General features: G+C 34.0%; 3 protein-coding genes across 5 annotated transcripts; 2 read left to right on the forward strand and 1 right to left on the reverse strand.

Annotated features, from left to right (window-relative positions):
• Positions 1 to 4763: 4763 nt before the first annotated feature.
• On the reverse strand, positions 4764 to 12040 carry LOC128178139 (tyrosyl-DNA phosphodiesterase 1-like). Of its 2 annotated transcripts, none has more exons than XM_052845168.1 (15): positions 11950 to 12040; positions 10141 to 10711; positions 9731 to 9943; positions 9577 to 9620; positions 9031 to 9086; positions 8712 to 8808; positions 8393 to 8427; positions 8036 to 8128; positions 7563 to 7733; positions 6812 to 7073; positions 6508 to 6623; positions 6085 to 6192; positions 5850 to 5952; positions 5556 to 5658; positions 4764 to 4936 (listed from the first exon to the last, which is right to left on the reverse strand). In XM_052845168.1, exons 2-15 carry the CDS (start codon positions 10673 to 10675, stop codon positions 4863 to 4865), a joined length of 2010 nt encoding a protein of 669 aa, XP_052701128.1. In that variant the 5' UTR covers positions 10676 to 10711; positions 11950 to 12040; the 3' UTR covers positions 4764 to 4862. The 2 variants fall into 2 exon arrangements, with proteins under 2 accessions (XP_052701128.1, XP_052701127.1); XM_052845167.1 differs by lacking the exon at positions 11950 to 12040 and adding an exon at positions 11166 to 11304.
• On the forward strand, positions 11415 to 13642 carry LOC128178140 (B9 domain-containing protein 2-like). 2 transcript variants are annotated; one of them, XM_052845169.1, is made up of 4 exons: positions 11415 to 11562; positions 11993 to 12080; positions 12194 to 12319; positions 13090 to 13642. In XM_052845169.1, exons 2-4 carry the CDS (start codon positions 11993 to 11995, stop codon positions 13401 to 13403), a joined length of 528 nt encoding a protein of 175 aa, XP_052701129.1. In that variant the 5' UTR covers positions 11415 to 11562; the 3' UTR covers positions 13404 to 13642. The 2 variants fall into 2 exon arrangements, with proteins under 2 accessions (XP_052701129.1, XP_052701130.1); XM_052845170.1 differs by having other exon boundaries at positions 11421 to 11557.
• A 1376-nt stretch (positions 13643 to 15018) lies between these two features.
• Positions 15019 to 20155, forward strand: LOC128176275 (uncharacterized). The gene has a single exon (XM_052842490.1). It carries the CDS (start codon positions 15066 to 15068, stop codon positions 16719 to 16721), a length of 1656 nt encoding a protein of 551 aa, XP_052698450.1. The 5' UTR covers positions 15019 to 15065; the 3' UTR covers positions 16722 to 20155.
• The last annotated feature ends 117 nt before the right edge of the window (positions 20156 to 20272 follow it).

Genomic DNA, 20272 nt, shown 5'->3' on the forward strand with positions numbered 1-20272 from the left:
CAACTTTACATGTCTATATAATCTGGGCAGGTTAAAACACTCACATCCCACAAAACATTAATAGAAAATAAAAATTACATTTGGTTGGAAAAACAAAAATTAGTCATGTTAGCTTGAGGAGATACAAGTTGATGTTAACTTCTAGCAGTATGGGACATGTAATTAATATAGTTGACTCAGTAAGGTAAAATTATGAAATATAGTAATTTAAGATCTTGATCTCATTATTCACATGTTGCCATTTGTTAAACAAAAGCCTAAATACTGTTTTAGAAAAGTTTGTACATATTACGTGCTGTATATTTTAATTAGATATCTATAGAAGTAGAAAAAAAACCTGTATTAGGAGTCTACACTTAAAGGGGGACAACTCTGTTACTTTTTCATTTCAATCCACAAACTATTTTTATGTTAGGATGCGACTTAAGAAAGTTTGCATGAATTCATTGGATTTCTAGGAAGAATCAAGACAAATTCTGTTTTAAACTTTCTTACTGAGTCAATCTGTGTACATGCATAGTCACACAGTCTCAATTTTTTTTCAAGACTGATATCACTGGTTTCTGAATATCACCATAAAATAAAAAATAACTTTTCTCAATGAGTTTTCATAGATAATCAGAATTGAACAGTCTGCAACTCTAGCTTAAGGTAGCTCATGGGTTTACTGCTGCCTTGACAATCTATTTACCGGTACACTAAATATTTGTCAGCTAGATACATTGGTTTCAAAGGTTTATTTCAAGAAAAAAAATGAGATTCATCTGCCTGTTATGTTATTGTACATATCTCAAACACTGCAATGTTGACCAACTCAAGTACCGCTATTTGAATGAAATACTTACTATAGTCTGTCTTAAACCTGTCTCACACAGAACACACGGCTTATACGGTTGGCCACCCGTGTAAACCGAACATACAACCGAACCAACCGTGGCCTTATCCGACTTACACTCGGGCCATTCGAGTGTATCCGTGAAAGCCGTGTATGATTTTTTAAACTTTTAAAAAACTGGCACGGGTGCCATGTCCGTGTATGATCATATTAGCGATCGTACAAGACCGTGTGAGACCGTACGAGACCGTATATACAACCGCACATGAAGTCAATTCCACGAGTGAGCTCAACCTCGTATATAAATCGTATGGAATCGTGTGAAACCGTTCGCAAGTCCTACATCCAACACCCGGATTAACACTCGAATGTCACACGATCACCATACGATTCACACGAGTGTACATACGGTTTTATACGACCAATACGGTTTCATACGATTGCCATACGACCAATACGGTTCAAGTACGAATTATACATGGTCAAGTACGACCAGACACGGTCTCTACGTCTGTACAAAGCTCGTGTATGATCATACAGCACTCGAACACAACAGAAAACACAACTACCTGCTGACACCTTGAAACAACAGAGTACTTGCTACATAATGCCTCCAAAGAAGAAGAAAGTCCCCAAAAGAATCCCCACCATGGAAGATTCTCCCAGAGAGAATACAAAAAGGGCCACCAAGGCCCTCCGACCACTTCAACCTGTTGACCCTGTCGACCCTGATGAGCTCCCCTCGCGTCTTCTGGCCAAAATAATCTCAATGTCTATCAGGCTTATCATGATTTCTAATTCCCTTATTCTGTCATCTGCCATTTTTATAACTTTTCTGTTGAAAATTCGAAAATTTATGAAGCCAAGCCATCAAATTGAGTCAATTTATATCAAAACATATACAAATGTGTGATAATTCGAGCATAACTCGAACAAAAGTCGGTGGGACCGTATGAAAACCCTGTAAATGTCAAGTTAATCGAGTAAAAGTCGTGTTTAATTGTACTGGGCCGTAACAGACCGTACTTGGAACCGTACAACAATCGTATGAAAATCGTTTGCAAATCGTGTTCAAACCGTGACAAACCTTGCTTGACCGAGTATATCCGTGCTTTTTTCGTACATACTCGTGCTACATTCGAGTCTAAATCGTACCAACTCATCCCTAGGCACGGTTGGAGCTCAATACTCGTACCAGTCAACCCGTGTATAACCGAGTATACCGTATTGGAACCGTGTGCCCAACCGTGTTCTGTGTGAGACAGGCTTTAAGTAGCTGCAATAATGTAGCCCTCTCTGATTTTTTATATCTGATGTTTACTCTCCCCCCAAAAAAAAATCAGGAGAGGGCTACGTTATTGCAGCTAGTCTTAATTGCTTCTGCAACTTTTTGCTGATTTCCAACAAAAATACATATAGCCTCAAAGAAATACAATCGAAATCGAAACAAAAGGGAAAATCCTAAGATTTCTTCATTGACACTTAATTAAGATGTATAATTTTTCCCCAGAGAATTTAACACTGAAGAACAAAGACAATCTTCCTTATTGAAATCTATTATGGGAAATGTTGACACCTTTTTCCATTTGGAAGTACTCAGGACAACTCGCCCAATTTTTTTACGTTATCATAGGGGACCTTTCATGGCATTTCAAAACAAAACTTTGACTTATACTTAAGGAGGCCAACTTTAGTTTGCATTGTGCATGTTTTTGCGCATTCTAATATAATACAGTTGATTTATACTTCTTATGAATTTTTTTCGATATCATTTATAAAATTAAACACAATAAACAAAATACAGATAAAAATATTTAGATTGTTAAAGGAAATTTATAGTTTAACACGATTTTAACGTTGTGCGGTAGGGGAGCATTGCCATTGCGCTTTAATGACATTATGATAAAATGAAGCTTTGTAGGAGTACGATATTAGAAATAACATAAAAGAAAAAGTAAAAATTGTACGCTGTTGAAATTTTATATACAGAATGATGCTATCCTCGAGGACATTTTCCTCATATTTGGAATGAATCCATAATACCAATCATCATTCGTGATGATCCAAATATATAGCAAAATTTGGTGCATTTTAATATTTTGAGATGGCCCCCACTAAAAACCAGAGGGTAGAATTTTGTGTTTTTTACATATAAGGTAGGAAACCTATTACTAATCATATATAACAATTTGAGAAAAAAAGCTATTGTAGTATTTTTTTAAAACTGCTTTGATGTGCGGAAAATGCAGTTTCCTTTATATTCCTATAGTAAATGTACCTCTATTTTGAGATGGTCCCTAAAAAGAACCAGACGGTCGATTTTCATGAACCTTCGCAAATAAACTAGAGTTGGTTTAAATTACATATGGTTAAAAAATAAAGAGTTATGCTATTGTAGTTTTTCCGCAAAAAAACCCAAATCGGCCTCCTTAACTGTGTATTAAGGTATTCGATGTATAAGGAAGGGATACTGAACAATTTTGAATCATTTTAAACTAGTTAAATATGTATTGCTAGATAACAATGAAACGAAATAAACCAAATTCACATGACTGGCAACGTACATTTAATAAGCCAGTAATTTTGCACCATTAAATTTTTTAAAGAGTTATCTCCCCTTGATAAAAAGGAAAATTTAATAAATTCGTCAAAATATCTGCGGTAAATGATTTATTTTATTTCATATTTTTATAAAGAGAAAGTTTACGCATGTATTAACCAAGAGAGATTTACGACTTTTAAGTTACTTTTTACAATATCTTAATAAAACATACGTTGCCCATAGACTTCAATGCAAAATTGAAGGTGTAATTAGTTGAACCATAATCAAAATTTTGAAAATTCCTCTGGTGGAGTAGTTTTATTTGAAAACACCTTTAAAATGATATCATGATTAAGAATATCGGATCATTCATTTATTAGGTATAAAATGTGGTCGTTATACATTGTATACCTTAAAACCTAACAATCTAGAGGATTTTTTTAAAGGGAAAATCTTGGATTTTTTTAAATATTAACGAATGAATATTGTTTGAACCTTAAGATATCTATAAATATTATATAATTAGGTAAAATGTGACGTGAGGATATCTTGGGACAGAGTACATGTACATAAGCAACATGCACATTTTCGTCAGTAATTAAACCCATTACGGCTCAAAAATTTAAAATGAATCAGACGAGTTTAATAATACTCATCAAAATACATGAAGAGATCATTTGAAACCAATCCATAAAAAAACAAATTACTGCCTGAAGGTGAACCAGGGACTATATACTAAGTATATCACGTCCCTGGGTGAACGTTAACGTTAACAACCCTTTAGTTTAGACCATTCCCCTTTTCTATTTCTTAGGAAACTATGCAAAAACGTATAATAAATAGATTAAAAAACTAAAAACAAAATAATCATACCTTTGTTCTTTTCATCAGACACTTTTAACGAGTCCAACTGAGCAATCTAACTAGGCCCCTGCTAACTTTCAACTTTCCCATTTTTCATGTGTCGGAATTATCCAAATGCCAAACCCGATCCGAAAAGTAGCAAAAGCGGGAATGATTCAAAACATGAAAACCATTACAATGAAAATTTAAAATCAGACTTTTTATGAAGAATACATAATCAGGCTTTAGTCATTTCACTGTTAACAGATGCAACTTCTTTATCGACATACTAAATGCAAGAAATCCAAAATACCAACAATTTGACTGCATCTTGCACAGAAAATACCATGATTGAAGAAAACATAATTAAACTGAATAAATCATGAAATAGTATAGAAAATAAAATGCACTGCACTGTCTACCATCTAGTAATTTCAAAAATTTGATCTCCCATCATAAAACAGAAACTGATACACCAGCAATGTTTTCAATGACTAATACAATACTTAGCACAAATATTGAAGGTCAATAAAAAGAAAAAGATTTAATTTTATAATCAATTTTAATAAATAAATTCATTAGATTTATTTCAGCATTTGAAACTTGGTGAACACATTTAAAGTTTTCTTGCAAAAATCAGTTTTAGCTTGGGCACCACATGTTTCCATTGGAATCTGGCAATTCCTTGTGTGCAATGTCCCAAATCCATGGCTTATCTGGAAAAAAGAAAACTCTCTGGTTATGAACAGAATTTTGCATTTTTACCAAAAAAATAAAATAAAAATATGTACATGCATGCAAATACATGTACATGCTTTTTAATTCAAGCATTTTATTAATGAGATAGATGATCAAGTCATAATTTGAGTTAGGTCCAACATAAATTTTCTGAAGAAAAGACTTCTAAGCCAATATACTGATTAAACTTAGTCTTGTTTTCAACCTTGTAAAATACTTCCTACGTATACATTGTAATAATAAAATTTTATTGTTTTAATTGCCCTTTTAATTGATACAAAAATAGCACTTTCTCTTTAAATGAATGTTTCATGAAAAATGTGAAATTTATTAGCTTAGGAAATTTTTGTGATTTCTATGACTGCTAGTTCTAAGTATTCACAATCATAAAACACAACACATTGTAGCAAAGAACTTGTTACTGCAATGTAGAAAAAACTATGGTACATGTATATATTTTCAAAGTTCTCTACTTGCAACTATTTTTTTCAAACACATGCAGAAACATTTAGTTGAAATCACAAAATTTTGTTGTGTACATATTTTTATCAATATTTTGATTTAAGTAGTCAGTAGCATATTTTAAGGTGTACATACCGCTTTTGGTGTATGCTCTGGGTGGAAGATCATACGGAAGAACAAAAGTTTTCTGTCCAGCTTCTTTGACTTTACTTGAGCACTCAAACACTGCATTCTCAACCTGTAATTTCAATGCAAGATGGATAAACCGACATTTCTAAAATTTTCTTAATTGTCATCATCCTGTAATGGATAACCAATATGATATTTCTCATTCTCTTCTATCATAATATTCAATTGAAAATTTAGGTTTCCTAGTTAGTGCATATTAAATGTGATTAGTATTTTTCTAACAGATGCCATAGTTTTTACCAAATATTTTGGGATAAACAGCACTCCTATTTCATAGGACCGAATCATCAGTTGACTCCCCTTCTTTTCCAAGGCCCCCCATGCCGCTTTTGATAGGTTAGAACTGAAATAAAAAGAGAATTTTCAAAGACGGCAACAAGATTCTTTTAAATCAAATAATTACATTTTTTCTCCAAGGCAAAAGTCTTTCAAAGTGTACATAAAGATAAATGGTATAAGGTATTTTTTGGCTGACCTCGTAACAAGAAACCATGCAGCCTCCTCCCAGGTCGGGGAGGGACGGCAGTAGGTTTTGATGTGAGGCATGGCCCGATTTCTTCCCCTCCCTTCAGACTTCCACTGGCTGGACAACAAAAGTAAAATAGTTCATTTTACATGTAATTACTTCACCATAAATGTATGAAGCAAACTCAATATTGTTTCATAGGACATTATAAAATCATTCATATTTCATTGTAAAATTAGACATTGACACAAAATCTAGAGCCAAAATAAAAATAAGTATTGGTTCTTTAGGCTTAATCTATTTTGCAAGGGGGAATAACTCAGTTTTTTTTATATTTTAACTTTGAATTGAAAATTCAGTTTCTGCCATTTTGTGCATCCTCAATCTTCTAGTATGACCAAGAACTTTAATGTGTTATGAAATCTAGCTTACTGGAAGTAAGAGTGAAGCCATGGCTGCTTCTTGGCAACATTGATGCTGTATGGGATGGAGCCTCCTGCTGGATAGCCCTCTAGACTGGTCCTCACATTGTCAACAGTAGGAAAAATCTAAATACAAATGACAAGAATCACAATATCAGAAAAGGAAAATGGATTACAATTGAAGTTTAAAATATATCTAAATATTTGTATGATATTTTGATATATTAATAAAGCATTTCAATGTAACAATGTACTCAATCACACCATTCACATGATAGTTTTTTTTCTTCATTTTTTTTAACAAATAAACAAACCAGCTTGAACTCTACAGGAGCTAGTGGTACACTGCTTGTTCCTTTTACTGTTGCAAGAGATTGCAAAAATTCCACAGACAACCAGTTCTCTTTGGAGGCTCCTAGGGACCCAATACTGGAGAATTGTCCAACCACTGGCCACTTGGAAGCCTGCTCCTTCACTGGTCCATTTTCATTCAGCAGCTTCCGAAGTTTCATGTGACCAAACCAGTGCTTCTTTTCTGCCATGTGTCTGCCTGGCACTGAGCCCACAATGAAAACACTAGAAGAAAGGAATTAATTCATTAGATTAATGATACAATGAAGTACATGTATAAGATCATTGAACAAGTTTTAAAGAAATAGCATTCCTAAAAAAAATATGAAAGAAAGCAATACAAAGAAAAAATGTGTAATCCATGAATTTGTCTAAAGTACTTAATTTTCTGAGAAATGAAATATAAATGTCAAAATTTAATTTTTTAAGGGATTTGACCTCATAACCAGCAAATTGGCTATGTGCTGGCATGATTTACCAGAGCAGAGTTCAACAGAGCGAGTGCTTGCCAAAATTCCCTATATCCGCAACTGTTGACCTCGCCTCAGGTATACAACAAAGGACATCAGATAAACATTGAATTGTAATGTGCATGTTCATGTCACTGCAAATATTTTCGCTACAATGACTTTGGAATATCATGCTGTTGTATCATTTCACCATGACTTTCCTGTGACCATTATGTTACTGCTGATATTTTCACCACCCACTTACTTAGCTGAAGACAGATCATGCCTAGATATGTGATCCTGCCAATCCTTCAGTTGGTAAGCCTTGTAGGCTGCAACATACTGCAGGAGGTCCCTCTTGAAATGAGTTGGAGAATCCCCTTGTGTGGGTGAAGGACCTGATTTTAGCTTTGGAAAGACAGGACTTATCCAAATCCTACAGCAGTACATATCTAAGCCATTACATATAATGGAACATGCAAGTCTAAACTAGATATAGATGAACAAAATGGTTGGGTAAAGTAAGTGTGCATTGAATTACATGATATTACTGTTTGCATATACAGGTAAAACACCACAATTATAATCTTCACTGGTAGAATTTTAATATCATGTATAGTTTTGTAGAAAATAGAAAATTTCCATATTTTCAGAAGTTTACACTAGATATAATGGTTGAAGCACTGGCTACAATATCCTAAATACACATGTATACTGCGGTAGATTTCATCTTCTTACCCCTGAGTTTTCTGGTGCCAGTCACGCTCTATTAGGTTAGCTGTGTGGATCACAACACGAAGTCCATTATCATACAGCAGAAACATCATTTTCCTACAAGACATTTGAAACATAATTCAAAGTTGGAGATTTTTTTGCTGTCAAAATATCATATGAAATGTTTAAATGCATAATTTCAGCACAATCAACATGGCTGTGGCTCTCTGTATTACGGTACAAACATAGGATATTCAAAGAGAATAAAACAAACTACATGTACCTAAAAAAGGAAATTGGCATTATTGTCAAAATTATCTCCCTTTTTCAAAAATAAAATGTTCCCTGGGTAGATCAAAATACACATGACATTTTACTTACGTATGGTGAGTTCCATATGGCATTTCTAATTTTGCCTACAAAAGGTTAATTATGAAAATGTTTTTCATAAAACAATCTACAATGTTATAGCAATTGCCCAAAGCTAACGAACCTTTATAATTTTTTACAAACAAATTCTTCCTCTCTCTTCAAGAATCATTATATAGCAGAGCAATAGAACAAAATAGGTTTGAATCTATCAACAATGTTAAATGGAAAACCTAAAATAAACTTTTAGACATAATCAGACATATGGTATACATGTACTTCAATATTAAGAAATAATACCGGGTATTCAAGTTCACATTTAAAACCACACCTGACAAAACTTGATGTTTGTAAACTTTCTGGCATCTGCCTCCAATCCAGCTTTCTGTCCCCCTTGAAACCCATGGACACAGAGAAGAGGTTTCTGTCTGAAACATACAGGTACTGGTTGTTATCATTTAAACTACAACTCTTAATGGTCATTTCCTTTCAAACTAATTTCAACATTTTTTTTCTCTCGCATTATGCCTCAAATTACTGTTATTTCACATCTCCCATATCACAGTAATAAATGCCAGTACATGTATATGGTTAATAATTCACAATTTTACATCTAGACAAACCCCACTACAGGGTAGTTGGTTTTCTACCTAAATGATGTTGGGTACTGTTGGATGAGCCATGGAATCTCAAACATGTAGTTGAACTATAAAAAAAAAGAAAACAAGAAAGATGATACTCACTAATGGATTAACATGTAAAAAATATTAAATGCATATTTAAACATTTCAAGTCAATTAATATGCTACATTTTAAAGAACCAATTGCAGTCTCTAAGAAAACTTTTAAAACTTACTGGCCAGCAGGACCAGTGATCTGTCAACATGTACTGGTCCCCAAATAAATTTACTGGCCCCAAAATCTTTTGTAGCTCATGTGACACATAACATACAAAGTGTTGCATAAAAATTGAGTGAAAATATCCTGATTCCACAAGTCCATTGGACTTCCTGATTTTTCATTTTCACTGACCCGACCTCAAAATTTATTGGCTTTGGTCTTCAGACCACTGAGTTTTCAAGATGACTGCAATTGCTACTAACAAAAATAAATCTGTGTAAAGGGAACTGTCAGCAGAAAACTCGTGTCATATGTGAAGCTGATGAGGCAAAATTAATGTTATATTGTGAATTTACCTGACATGACTCTTGCAAATTCCCCATGCTTTCTGATAAAATGTCTGCAATGTGAAAGAAATGATTCCAGTTGAAATTTCATTTTTTATGAACATAAATTTTCTGTACTTCAAAGAAATTCAAATCTTTTTTCTCATGGCCTGTCTGTATATACCTCTGAGACTCATTGTATAGGCACCATTATAGTCACTAGAGATTCCATGGACTTTGGTTAAAAAGAAACTCAATGGCTGAGCATGAGTGAAGATATCTATGGGTTCTTTTGATGTCAGTGACATTGTTTCAGTCTTCTGCCTTTTCATTGGCGGAGATGTCTCCTGCTTTGTGGATTTTCTTCCTCTAGCATTTTCATTGCTGTCATTAGCTGCTGCAAAACAGGAACTGACAAATACCAGACATTGTCGCTAAAGGTTTATTTTTGTTTGTCTTATATAGATATTAAACTACAGATGTAAAAGCATCAAGGCATTCAAGAACATAACTTATATCAAAACAAAAAATTACAAACAATATTAAAAATATCGATGAGCTAAAATTAACATGCCATAACATCTGTATACTTACAAGGATGGGAAAATTCCTTGAGGTGATCAGGGTTTTTCCTGTAACATTTAGAGCCATATTTACATGGAGGTAGAGCTTGAGAAGAGATTGTTTCTGAAACCCTCTTTGAACTGTCCCCTGATGAATGTTTTCTTTTTAACACCTGAGAGTCATGTAATTTTTTTTGTGGAACACCTTTACTTGCATCTAATTTTTTATCTTTTGCTGAATTATTCTGATCATCAATTTTGCCAAAAACTATTGATTTTTCATTTTTCTGTGAACTTGAGGATGGGGATTTTGACAAAGAAGATTTGTTAATTCTTTTGAGCAACTTTGGTGAGCTGCGTCCATTGGATAAATCTTCTGTAGTCTGATGTTGAAATGAGTGTTTCACAGAGGAACATGGCTCCTCATTGTCAGAGTCAGACAGCTGATGATATGAAGACTGTCTCTTGGAGACCGACTGAGGTGGGGAAGGGGTGAAGAGATTTGGAGAATGATCCCAATCACTTGGATCCGGTTCAATGGTAACATCAGAATCTGTATCAGACATTTCTTACACTTACAGCTTTCTTCTTACTTTACTGGACTGTTTAAAAGAAAGGATGTTCAGTTGATACATAAACGTTATATGAGCCCGTCCTATGATATCGCGATAGTTATAATCATTTTGACGAAAAATCTATCAGTACGGAAATATTTCCAAATACTAATGTTATTGTGAGATTCCTCTATCATATACCTCAGTGATGTTCAGCGTGCCTCTGAGGCGTGTTCAACAGAGCGAGCGCTCGCGATCGCTCGCCAAAATTTGTGTTGCGGGTATAGGGAATTTTGGCGAGCGCTTGCTCTGTTGAACTCGCCTCAGTTGACTATGTCTAAAAATATCCCGACGTCAAATGTCAATTTCAGCGCGAGCTACTATACTAAAGCAGAGATATCATAGGAAACAAGCATATGTTGTAAGAACCTCAGACCTGTTCTTGTTTTACAGTATTTTACTGGTTTAGACTAATTTGTTAAGTATAGGCGCATAAAAATACCTTAGATACAAACAATGTAAACAAATAACAACAGCTCACTATGCATGATACGTGCATGCAAGTTTCGATCACCACTTCGGCACTTCTATTTACATTGAACTTTCATTTTCATATTGAATTTGACGGTTTATTATACAGTGATAGTTTCGCATTTTAAGTTTCTTGTAGATAAATATCACAGATGATACCAATAACAATAATCATTATCTATTTTGAAAAATGAACACAAAATGTTTGCATAATGTGTACATAAATTAAATCTACAGATCTATAGTGTTGGTCACATTTACGAATATCTGAATACGAAACAGTGGCTGATATACATAGAAGTAAACATTCCAACTGCTTGCAATCTGGAAGAGATGATTAAACGTCTTTTCTGAGGAATTCTAGTAAGGTTTGTTCATTATATCTCTCATAAATCTTATCATTTAACCATTTCTGCAATATTTTAAATAAGCTTTTGAGCGTAGTTCATAGTTCATTAACACAGTCAAGCAACAATGATATTGTTGAAACATGTCTGGGCAGCACCAGTTGATTTCACCCAATTCATTTTCTACCATATACTTCATAACATCATTTTGTTAGTTATTTTGTCAGAAATAATTATGGATAAAACTTAATGTGTATTATATTGTCATTCATGTAATGATGTTTTTTATTGAAATAGCATGAACTTTCTCACTTTGACAGTTAGCTAGACACTAACATTAATAGACAGTATACATATAAATGCTTATATTAAACACAGGTAGAGACTCTGAATAAAGACATTTGTTACATTTTCTGCATCCATGTAGTGATTTGGCGTTATTCTCTTGTAGATGGCTGAGGTTCACATTGTTGGACAAATCGTTGGAGCCTCTGGCTTTCCTGACCACAGTCTTTTCTGTAAATGGGGAATAAACACAGGTATATTCTTGTACATGGCCTTTAAATGATAGCAGTTAACACACAATGAAGAAAATGTGCATCCACATTCAATTATTGTCCGTAATGCAATATTTGCTTGACTTTTATTTTAGGTGGTGCTTGGAAGGCTTTAGCGGGTCTAAGAGAAGGACAGACACAAGTTGATACTCCGCAGCAACATGACGCAGCATACTGGGCTCACCCCATAGACATTCACTATGCAACAAAAGGCCTACAAGGTAGGAAAAAGAGCATGTCAGGCCCAACAATTTTGACTGGTTGAATGCTTTTCCCAATTCGAAAGATTATATTCAGGGCAATTATAAACTCTCCAAATTGAAGATGCTAATTTATCTGAGAGAATGAATCATGACTTAAGTACGAACATTACATGTTCTTCCATACACATGGAAGGAGGGTACTCTGGAGAGGATTACTTTTGGGAGTCATTAATATAGATTTTTGGTCATTATTAATGTAAACAAAGATCTTGGGGAAATTCTAACTTCGAACATAACTTCTTTTTGATTGTTTAAATACACATTAATCATTTTCATGGAATTCTAGTATCTGTGGTCATGAATTGCATGCCATCTATATTATCATGATGCAATGAACAAGAAGTTCTATAATTTGGGGTTGGAACTCTTCAATGTTTTCAAGATTTTTAATTATGCATGGTTCCATGAGATAGGGACTGTGGTACAAAAGCCATGTAATAAGTAATGACAACTGGAGCAAGAATATGATGATCATTTCTGGCTCAACGAAATAGGAATGAACAAAGGAACTTGATTTGTTGTACACTGTACATAACATTACATTAGTGTATGTTTCAAAAGATTCCTGGGTAGTTTTCTTTGCAAAACTCTAAAGACAAGTTCTTTTGTTGAAGAGAAAACACAATGTGTCTCCTTTTTGGGAGACAAGTATCTTATAAGAAAATCAAAATAAATTTTGTTTTATTTCCATACTCTTAATATTTGCATGTAAAATTATAAATTTACAGGTTGGCCAAAAATTCACTTTCAAGTATGGCATCAAGATTCGTTTGGAAGAAATGAACTCTATGGTTATGGTTTCTGTCATGTACCTACAACGCCTGGCATGCATGAAATTGAATGCCCGACTTGGAGGCCCTCTGGGAGTTTCAAGGAACAAGTGTCACAGTATTTTCTGGGAGGGGGACCGCAACTGAAAAACCCCGACTTGATATACAGTGGTGCTGATCGTTACAGACTTCATACCATTGCGATGGGAAGTGTACATGTACGGCTCGGAGTTATACTCAGGAACTTTGACAAATATGGAATTGAATGTTGATACATGTAATGATATTTCTGAAGCATTTTTTTGAAACTGGACATCATAATTTTTTACCTGATAATTGACATGAATAACATGAAATATAATTTATTGGTTTAGAGATGTTAGCAACATCTAATGTAGGGACACATCCTTTAGTTATACATAATTTTTCATGTGTCTGTATATGTGTTACATAGTTTTTTATCATGTAAATGTATGTACATGTATAATAAAATATATTTTATGATACTATAGTACATGTTATATCAAGTTTATTGTAACAATTGTGGTTGTTTGAAGGGCAACAGCTTTTCAATTAAAAAATTCTGCCAAATTTTGTGAAAACCACAAAGCCTTTTAACAACAGTCTGGACTTAGGATGAAATCTTTCATCCAGACAAGTTGATAAATAATAACATGCTTTTTGATTCATTAACAAGATATCTAACTAATATTCTGACATCAGGGAGCCTTTAACTTTTTTCAGAGCCATAAGTTACCTAAACATTTTCTGTTTAGAAAAATACAAAACATGAAACTGGGTCATTCCAAAGGTGATAACTTACAAGATATTGTACATGACTATATTTTAGTATTAAACTACAAGATAGTTAGAGTCTGCAAATTAATAGATTCTATACATTTTCCTATGATATCTCTGAAGAAAAGCCTCCCTCAAAAATATTTGAAAATGGAGAATATTAATCGCTCTGCACAGTCAAGTATATACCAGAACATATTCTAGATAATATGTGATTTCATCAATATTCGTTGAATACAAATTTTCATGGATTTCGTTGTTAAGTTGATCCATGAAATTTAATGTTCATTGAAGTGCAATTTCTATTAACATTTTGTATCTATAGGGTCATAGGCCACGAATTTACGTATCTTTGAAACTGTGATTTTCACTTTATCCACGAAAATTGATACTCTTGAATATTAATGAAACCACAGTATTTGTGATTCAATAAATCATATCATATTGTTGTAAGGTTAGGTATTAAGAAGAATACACTTGAAATTTTGCAAGTTTACTCTGGCTTTGAAACTATTATAAATCATCTTGGTGTATTTTAGAATGTAATTGCATAATACTTAGATTTACAACACATGATTTATGGCATGCATTTATCAACAAAGGATCGATTATATGAACCTAAAATTTCAAGGGTATCTCACCCAATCTGTTATCTTATTCCCATGCTGAACAAATCAGAAGCTCTCATTGGTTTAAAAATAATCAAGATAAGAGAATGTTCATGTATAAAAGAGTTTGAACATTCAAGATAAATCAATTCTACTCGAGGAAGGTAGAATTAAGGTAAGAATTAGGGAATGAAAACAGCATATAATGAACAATTTTTAAAGTTATGTATATTTAACATACTGTGGAATCATTTAAATTTGTGGGGGCCAATTTTCAAGGATTGCGAGTTTTTTAAATATTACTAGTGATGCAATTTTGTGGATGCGTCAGTTTTTAGTTTTAGCAAGAAAATTAACTTTTTCAAAATTTGTTTCATTGAAAAAGTAAATTCATAGGGAGGGCTACCAACGAATACTACGAAAATTGAGCCACCATGAATTCTAATGACTCCACAGTATATGTCCATCTGTCTTTATAGACAATTGCTTATAATGATACTCCAAATATCCTGTTGATTTTAGCCAACAATGGATCCCAACAAGTGTGCACAAGATGCCTTGCTATGTGCTCTCTGTAAAGAGAATGCCGACGTACAGATGCTTTGTACCGTGTGTTCCATGTACATGTGCAAAGAATGCGTTGGAGAACACTTATCTGATTCTACATATCACCAGGTGATTAATTTTAAGCATAGAAATGATATTCTGAAATATCCAGAATGTAAATTACATGAAAAATATTCATGCGAAATGCTTTGCAAAGACTGTGATGTTTATGTGTGCTCTAAATGTATTTTATCTGATATTCATGGGAGACACAAGTTTTTGGATGTGCAAGATGCTTTCAAGTACAAAGCAGCCATCTTGATGAATGATACTTTTTACTTGAAAGAAAAAATCCGACCAGCTTACAAAATAATAGTAATGGAAATGAAAGAGGAAATGCACACAGTTGCTAAACAATATGAGAAGTTCTCACAAGCAACCACTGATTATGGTGAAGTTTGGCATGAAATTGTTAATCAGTGCACCAACCAATTGAAAGAAAAACTTGAAAAATACAAAGAACAGCATTTGAATGTTTTGAAAAAAGAAATGGAGAAAATACAGCAAGTTTTGTCTCATATTAATCATAATATTGAAGAAAATAATGAAATATTGAATTGTGGAGATGTTGCCAAATCTCTCTCATACAAGTCTGCTTTGAAACAATTTGACAAAATGCCCCCTAAAATCACTGCAACACTTTCAAAATTTCAACTCATGAAAATTGATAAAGAAAACTTCTATGAACAGTTTGGTTGTTTAGGTGAAATAACTTTTGGAAAAGAAGAGCGTGGGTGTATTTTAAGTTTAAAAGCTGAAATATCCCTGTCACACGAAAGACCAAAAGTTTCTGCAGTACATGTATTCAACACAGGACATCCAAAACTTAGAAGTATTGCTTATTTTAGTGAAAAGGAAATTTGGACTTGTGGACGATCTAGTGAATTAAAATGCTTCGATGTCAAAGGTCAACTCAAAGAATGTCTACGAACAAAATCAAAAGAACCCCCAAATGACATAACAGTTACCAAATATGGGCATCTTATCTATTGTGATAACGGGGGAACCATAAACTTTTTAAAGAATGGCCAGTTTGAAGAGGTAATCAAATTGATTGATTGGACACCAAAACACCTTTGTTTGACATCAAGTGATGATCTATTAATCATGATGTACAGTCATGATTTTACACACACAAGAGTTGTCCGCTATGCCAATTTCAAAGAGGTTCAAACCATCCAATTTGACCACAATAAAAATCCTCTGTATTCTGAAAATGTCTCTACCAAATACATTTGTGAAAACAGAAATCGTGACATTTGTGTATCAGACAGTCGTCTGGGTAGCGTGGTTGTGGTTAACAAGGCCGGGAAGCTCCGATTCAAATACTGTGGAAATTCTTCCTCGGACACAGAGAAACCATTTATTCCTTTTGGAATTTGTGTGAACAGCTATTATCACATTTTAATTGCAGACTGCAACAACAACAGTATCCACATCATAGACCATGATGGGAAGTTTCTCTACCAAATAGACAACTGTGGTTTAGAGAACCCTTGTGGGATATGTTTGGACAAAAATGAACATTTACTTATTGCCGAACAATATAGTGGAAATCTGAAAAAAATCTTATTCTAAATTACATGTACCCAGTATTACTGCTAAACAGTATGAAAAATTTATCAAACTCAGGAGAGGTGATGGCTACATGACAAAATCATGAGAAGCATGGACACTGCTTGAATTTACTTCTATAAAATACCAGTACTCTAAAGAACATTGCAATATTTACTCAAAATAGGCCATCAAATGCATAAAAATCTAGTTACGGTAATCTGCTTGTTATTATAATAAATGTACCGGAACAATTCCAGTGCTGTGGTCTATGAAACATAAACTCCTCACTAAAAATAAATTTTGACTGAGTATTAAAAGTATCAATGTTATATAATATGGAATATACGTTGTAGCAAATTGAGAATGCAGATTAAATTAACCTACTTTTAAGTTGACACATACACTCAAGGTTCAAAAATCAAACAATTGACAATATTTGATGATTTTAAGCATTCTCATTAAAAAATAATTTAATCTTAAAGGTAAAAGGTAAAGGCAGGGGTTTATAGTCTTGCTCCCAAAGTACATTGCCTCGCATGACTTCTACATATTACCCCCTGCCGAGACCCATACAATCCATAGCATCCTCAACTCCTTGGAAAGCATACAAGCAGAGCTGCGAAATTACGGCGCTAATGCTTTACATTCACATAGCCAGCTTGTCTCATGTGCCATGTACCCATTTTAACCCCTGGGTGGAGAGAGTGCACTAGTAGAGTAAAGTAACTTGCCCAAGGTTACAATGTTACTGCGATAGCGACAGACCAGGCTCGAACCCGGGGATACCCTGTCCAAACCAGTTGATGCTATCAAATGCGCCAACACCTCTACAATAAATACTCAAAAATCTTAAATACTTAAAAAATAAACAACAATCAAACAAGAAAGGAATTAATTGTAACATTTTTTTTAATTGTTAGACCTAGCGATCCTAAGATGCATCAACTGACAAGTTTGATGAGGATCCTAGGCCTCATCTTGCCTAAGACATGCATTTAAAACAACTTGAAGAAAAGCTGCACATTACAAAAGAAATAGGTCACATAGACCTATGGTACTGTTGGATTAACCTATCTTCAAGTCCCAAGAAGTATCTACTGACAGGATTTGATGATCCTTGCATGTCCATATACAATAGAGGGCAAAATATTATAGATTTAACAAATACCAGTTACAATCAATTTTGAATTTACTTTGATAACAGGCCCTTTGCCCTACGGTGATGCCCTCATCATTATGTGTAAGTTTAGTGTTTTTCAAGATTTTTTAACAACTATTCCGTTTGGTGTTTTTTCTTTCTAATAATGTTCCTATATTCATACTTTAAGACAATTTATAGCCTTTGAGTCAAGGATATTTGACAAATTTGGCTGAGGGGTTCTTGAGACATGACCCACTTTTGAAAAAGTTTAAGGATACCGGTATCACATACCACACAACTGGACAAAACATTCTTGAGCCTTCCACAGAGCAAATTGAACTCTGATAACATTATACATTGTTATACATAACAATTTATGGTACAGCTGTACAATTCTTTGTGTATTGTGGTACCTAGAAACACTATAAAATCTTATTACACTCCTGCCATTTAAAGTACTGACAAGTTTAAATCAACACAGAGCCATATATATTAAACATACTACATGCCTCTAGAGGAGATAAGAAACAATGTTACAGAAATATGCCAATAAACTTAACACAAAACATCCTGGGAGATTATTCCAGATTTATAAATTATCTCCAATAAATACACACTGACTGCTAAACAAGAGGCCCAGGCGCCAAAATCAAAATATCTTGACAACTAAGGACAGTAAATCTTGCTAAAAAAAATTTAAAATCTGCCAATTTTTATCCACATTTTTTCTGGGTAAATACCAAGCCGCTTTCATAGTTGTATCTGTAAGAAGATTTTTCTCTATTCCTATCTCCCCCCCCCCATTTTGTGGCCCCACTTTTCACTAGGGAATCATGCATGGTTTTATCAAACTTTAATTTGCAAAACCTGTGCTTTCACACAAGTTACTGCTTTTTGGACTGAAAACTTACCCAGAATATTTTTAAAGATTTTCTCTCAATATTATATTCCTATGTAAAAATTCATCCTGCCATTCCGGCCCCGCTCTTCCCCCTGGAACTATGATTTAACTTAAATCTATACTATCTGAGGATGCTTCCACTCAACTTTGGGCTCTCCTGGCCTAATAGTTTTTGAGAAGATTTTTAAAGATTTTCTCTATATATTCCTATGTAAAAATTCATTTCCCCATTGTGGCCCCGCCCTACTCCCAGGGACCATGATTTGATCAAACTAGAATCTGCACTACCTGAGGATGCTTCCATTCTAATTTGAGCTTTTTGGGCTAAATAGTTTTTGAGAAGAATTAAATATTCTCTCTATATATTCCTATGTAAAACTTGATCCCCCTATTGTGGCCCCACCCTACCCCGGGGACCATGATTTGATTAAACTTAAATCTACACTACCTGAGGATGCTTTCATACAAGTTACAGCTTTTCTGGCCTAATAGTTTATGAGAAGAAGATTTTTGAAAAATACCAACAAATTTTCAATAATTCTAAATTATCTCCCCTTTAAAGAAGGCGTGGCCCTTCATTTGAACAAACTTGAATCCCCTTCACCCAGTGATGCTGTGTGCCAAGTTTGGCTGAAATCTGCCCAGTGGTTCTGGGAAGAAGACGAAAAATAAAAGTTTATAACGACAACGACGACAGAAAGCGGACAAAGGACTATGTGCGGTTTTATGCTTTTTTGCCCCCAAAATTCAAGTTTTATAAAGCGCTTCAAAAATAAGGGTGAAGATAGTTAGAATCTTATTAGAAATAAGGGTGCAAAAGGTTATCACCACAGTGACGTCATAATGTAGAAATGACACCATGAATATTGCCTAATTTTGATAAATTGATGTTTTGAAGCAAAATATGGGTGTTTTCCGATGGTTTTTCGACTGGGAAACATTGAGCGCAGGCTTGCTCAAGTACCATTTTTTAGTATAATGTGTATAATTATCTGAAGAAAAACATATGTTAAAATCTTACTTGAGCAGGCCTGCGCTCTATACTTCCGAATTCAAAATTTAAAGCAAAAATGAGAATATTTTCATCAGTTTGCAAATTTGCGGGAATAAGGTTATAAAGTTGACGTCATAGATAAATAGCCAATGAGCAATGGTGGTTAAAATCAAGATTAAAGTGATAGGCGTCCACTGTACAATGATTTATGAAGATTTTATTTTTATACAACACTATTTAAAAATTGGTTAAAATTGGGGGCAGATATTAGACCATACTGCACATAGTCCTTTTGATTAGAAAAGCTCACTTGAGCTTTCCGCTCAGGTGAGCTAAAAACTGCAAATAAATTACCAGCTTGATGCAATAAATAACTGGTATCAAGTAGAGCACATTCACTGAAAAAGTCTACTGAAAACTTAATTAGCAGTTGAAGTATGTGCAAGGAGAAATATGTAGCTGCATGATGTCACATGTACCGTTACATGTAAATCTTAAATCGAACCATGCCTTAAAAAACTTCCATATATATCACG

The sequence above is a fragment of the Crassostrea angulata genome, chromosome 3 (assembly GCF_025612915.1).
Source record: "Crassostrea angulata isolate pt1a10 chromosome 3, ASM2561291v2, whole genome shotgun sequence".
Taxonomy (NCBI): Eukaryota; Metazoa; Mollusca; class Bivalvia; order Ostreida; family Ostreidae; genus Magallana; species Magallana angulata.

Bases quoted from the DNA above. Each gene is read 5' to 3' on its own strand.
- LOC128176275 (XM_052842490.1), top strand. From the start codon at position 15,066: ATGGATCCCAACAAGTGTGCACAAGATGCCTTGCTATGTGCTCTCTGT.
- LOC128178140 (XM_052845169.1), top strand. From the start codon at position 11,993: ATGGCTGAGGTTCACATTGTTGGACAAATCGTTGGAGCCTCTGGCTTT. The intron at 12,081-12,193 runs GTATATTCTTGT...CTTTTATTTTAG, and splicing joins TAAATGGGGAATAAACACAG to GTGGTGCTTGGAAGGCTTTA. The intron at 12,320-13,089 runs GTAGGAAAAAGA...ATAAATTTACAG, and splicing joins TGCAACAAAAGGCCTACAAG to GTTGGCCAAAAATTCACTTT.
- LOC128178139 (XM_052845168.1), bottom strand. From the start codon at position 10,675: ATGTCTGATACAGATTCTGATGTTACCATTGAACCGGATCCAAGTGAT. The intron at 7,734-8,035 runs GTAAGAAGATGA...GTACTGCTGTAG, and splicing joins TGGCACCAGAAAACTCAGGG to GATTTGGATAAGTCCTGTCT. The intron at 6,193-6,507 runs GTAAGCTAGATT...TTTGTTGTCCAG, and splicing joins TGGCTTCACTCTTACTTCCA to CCAGTGGAAGTCTGAAGGGA.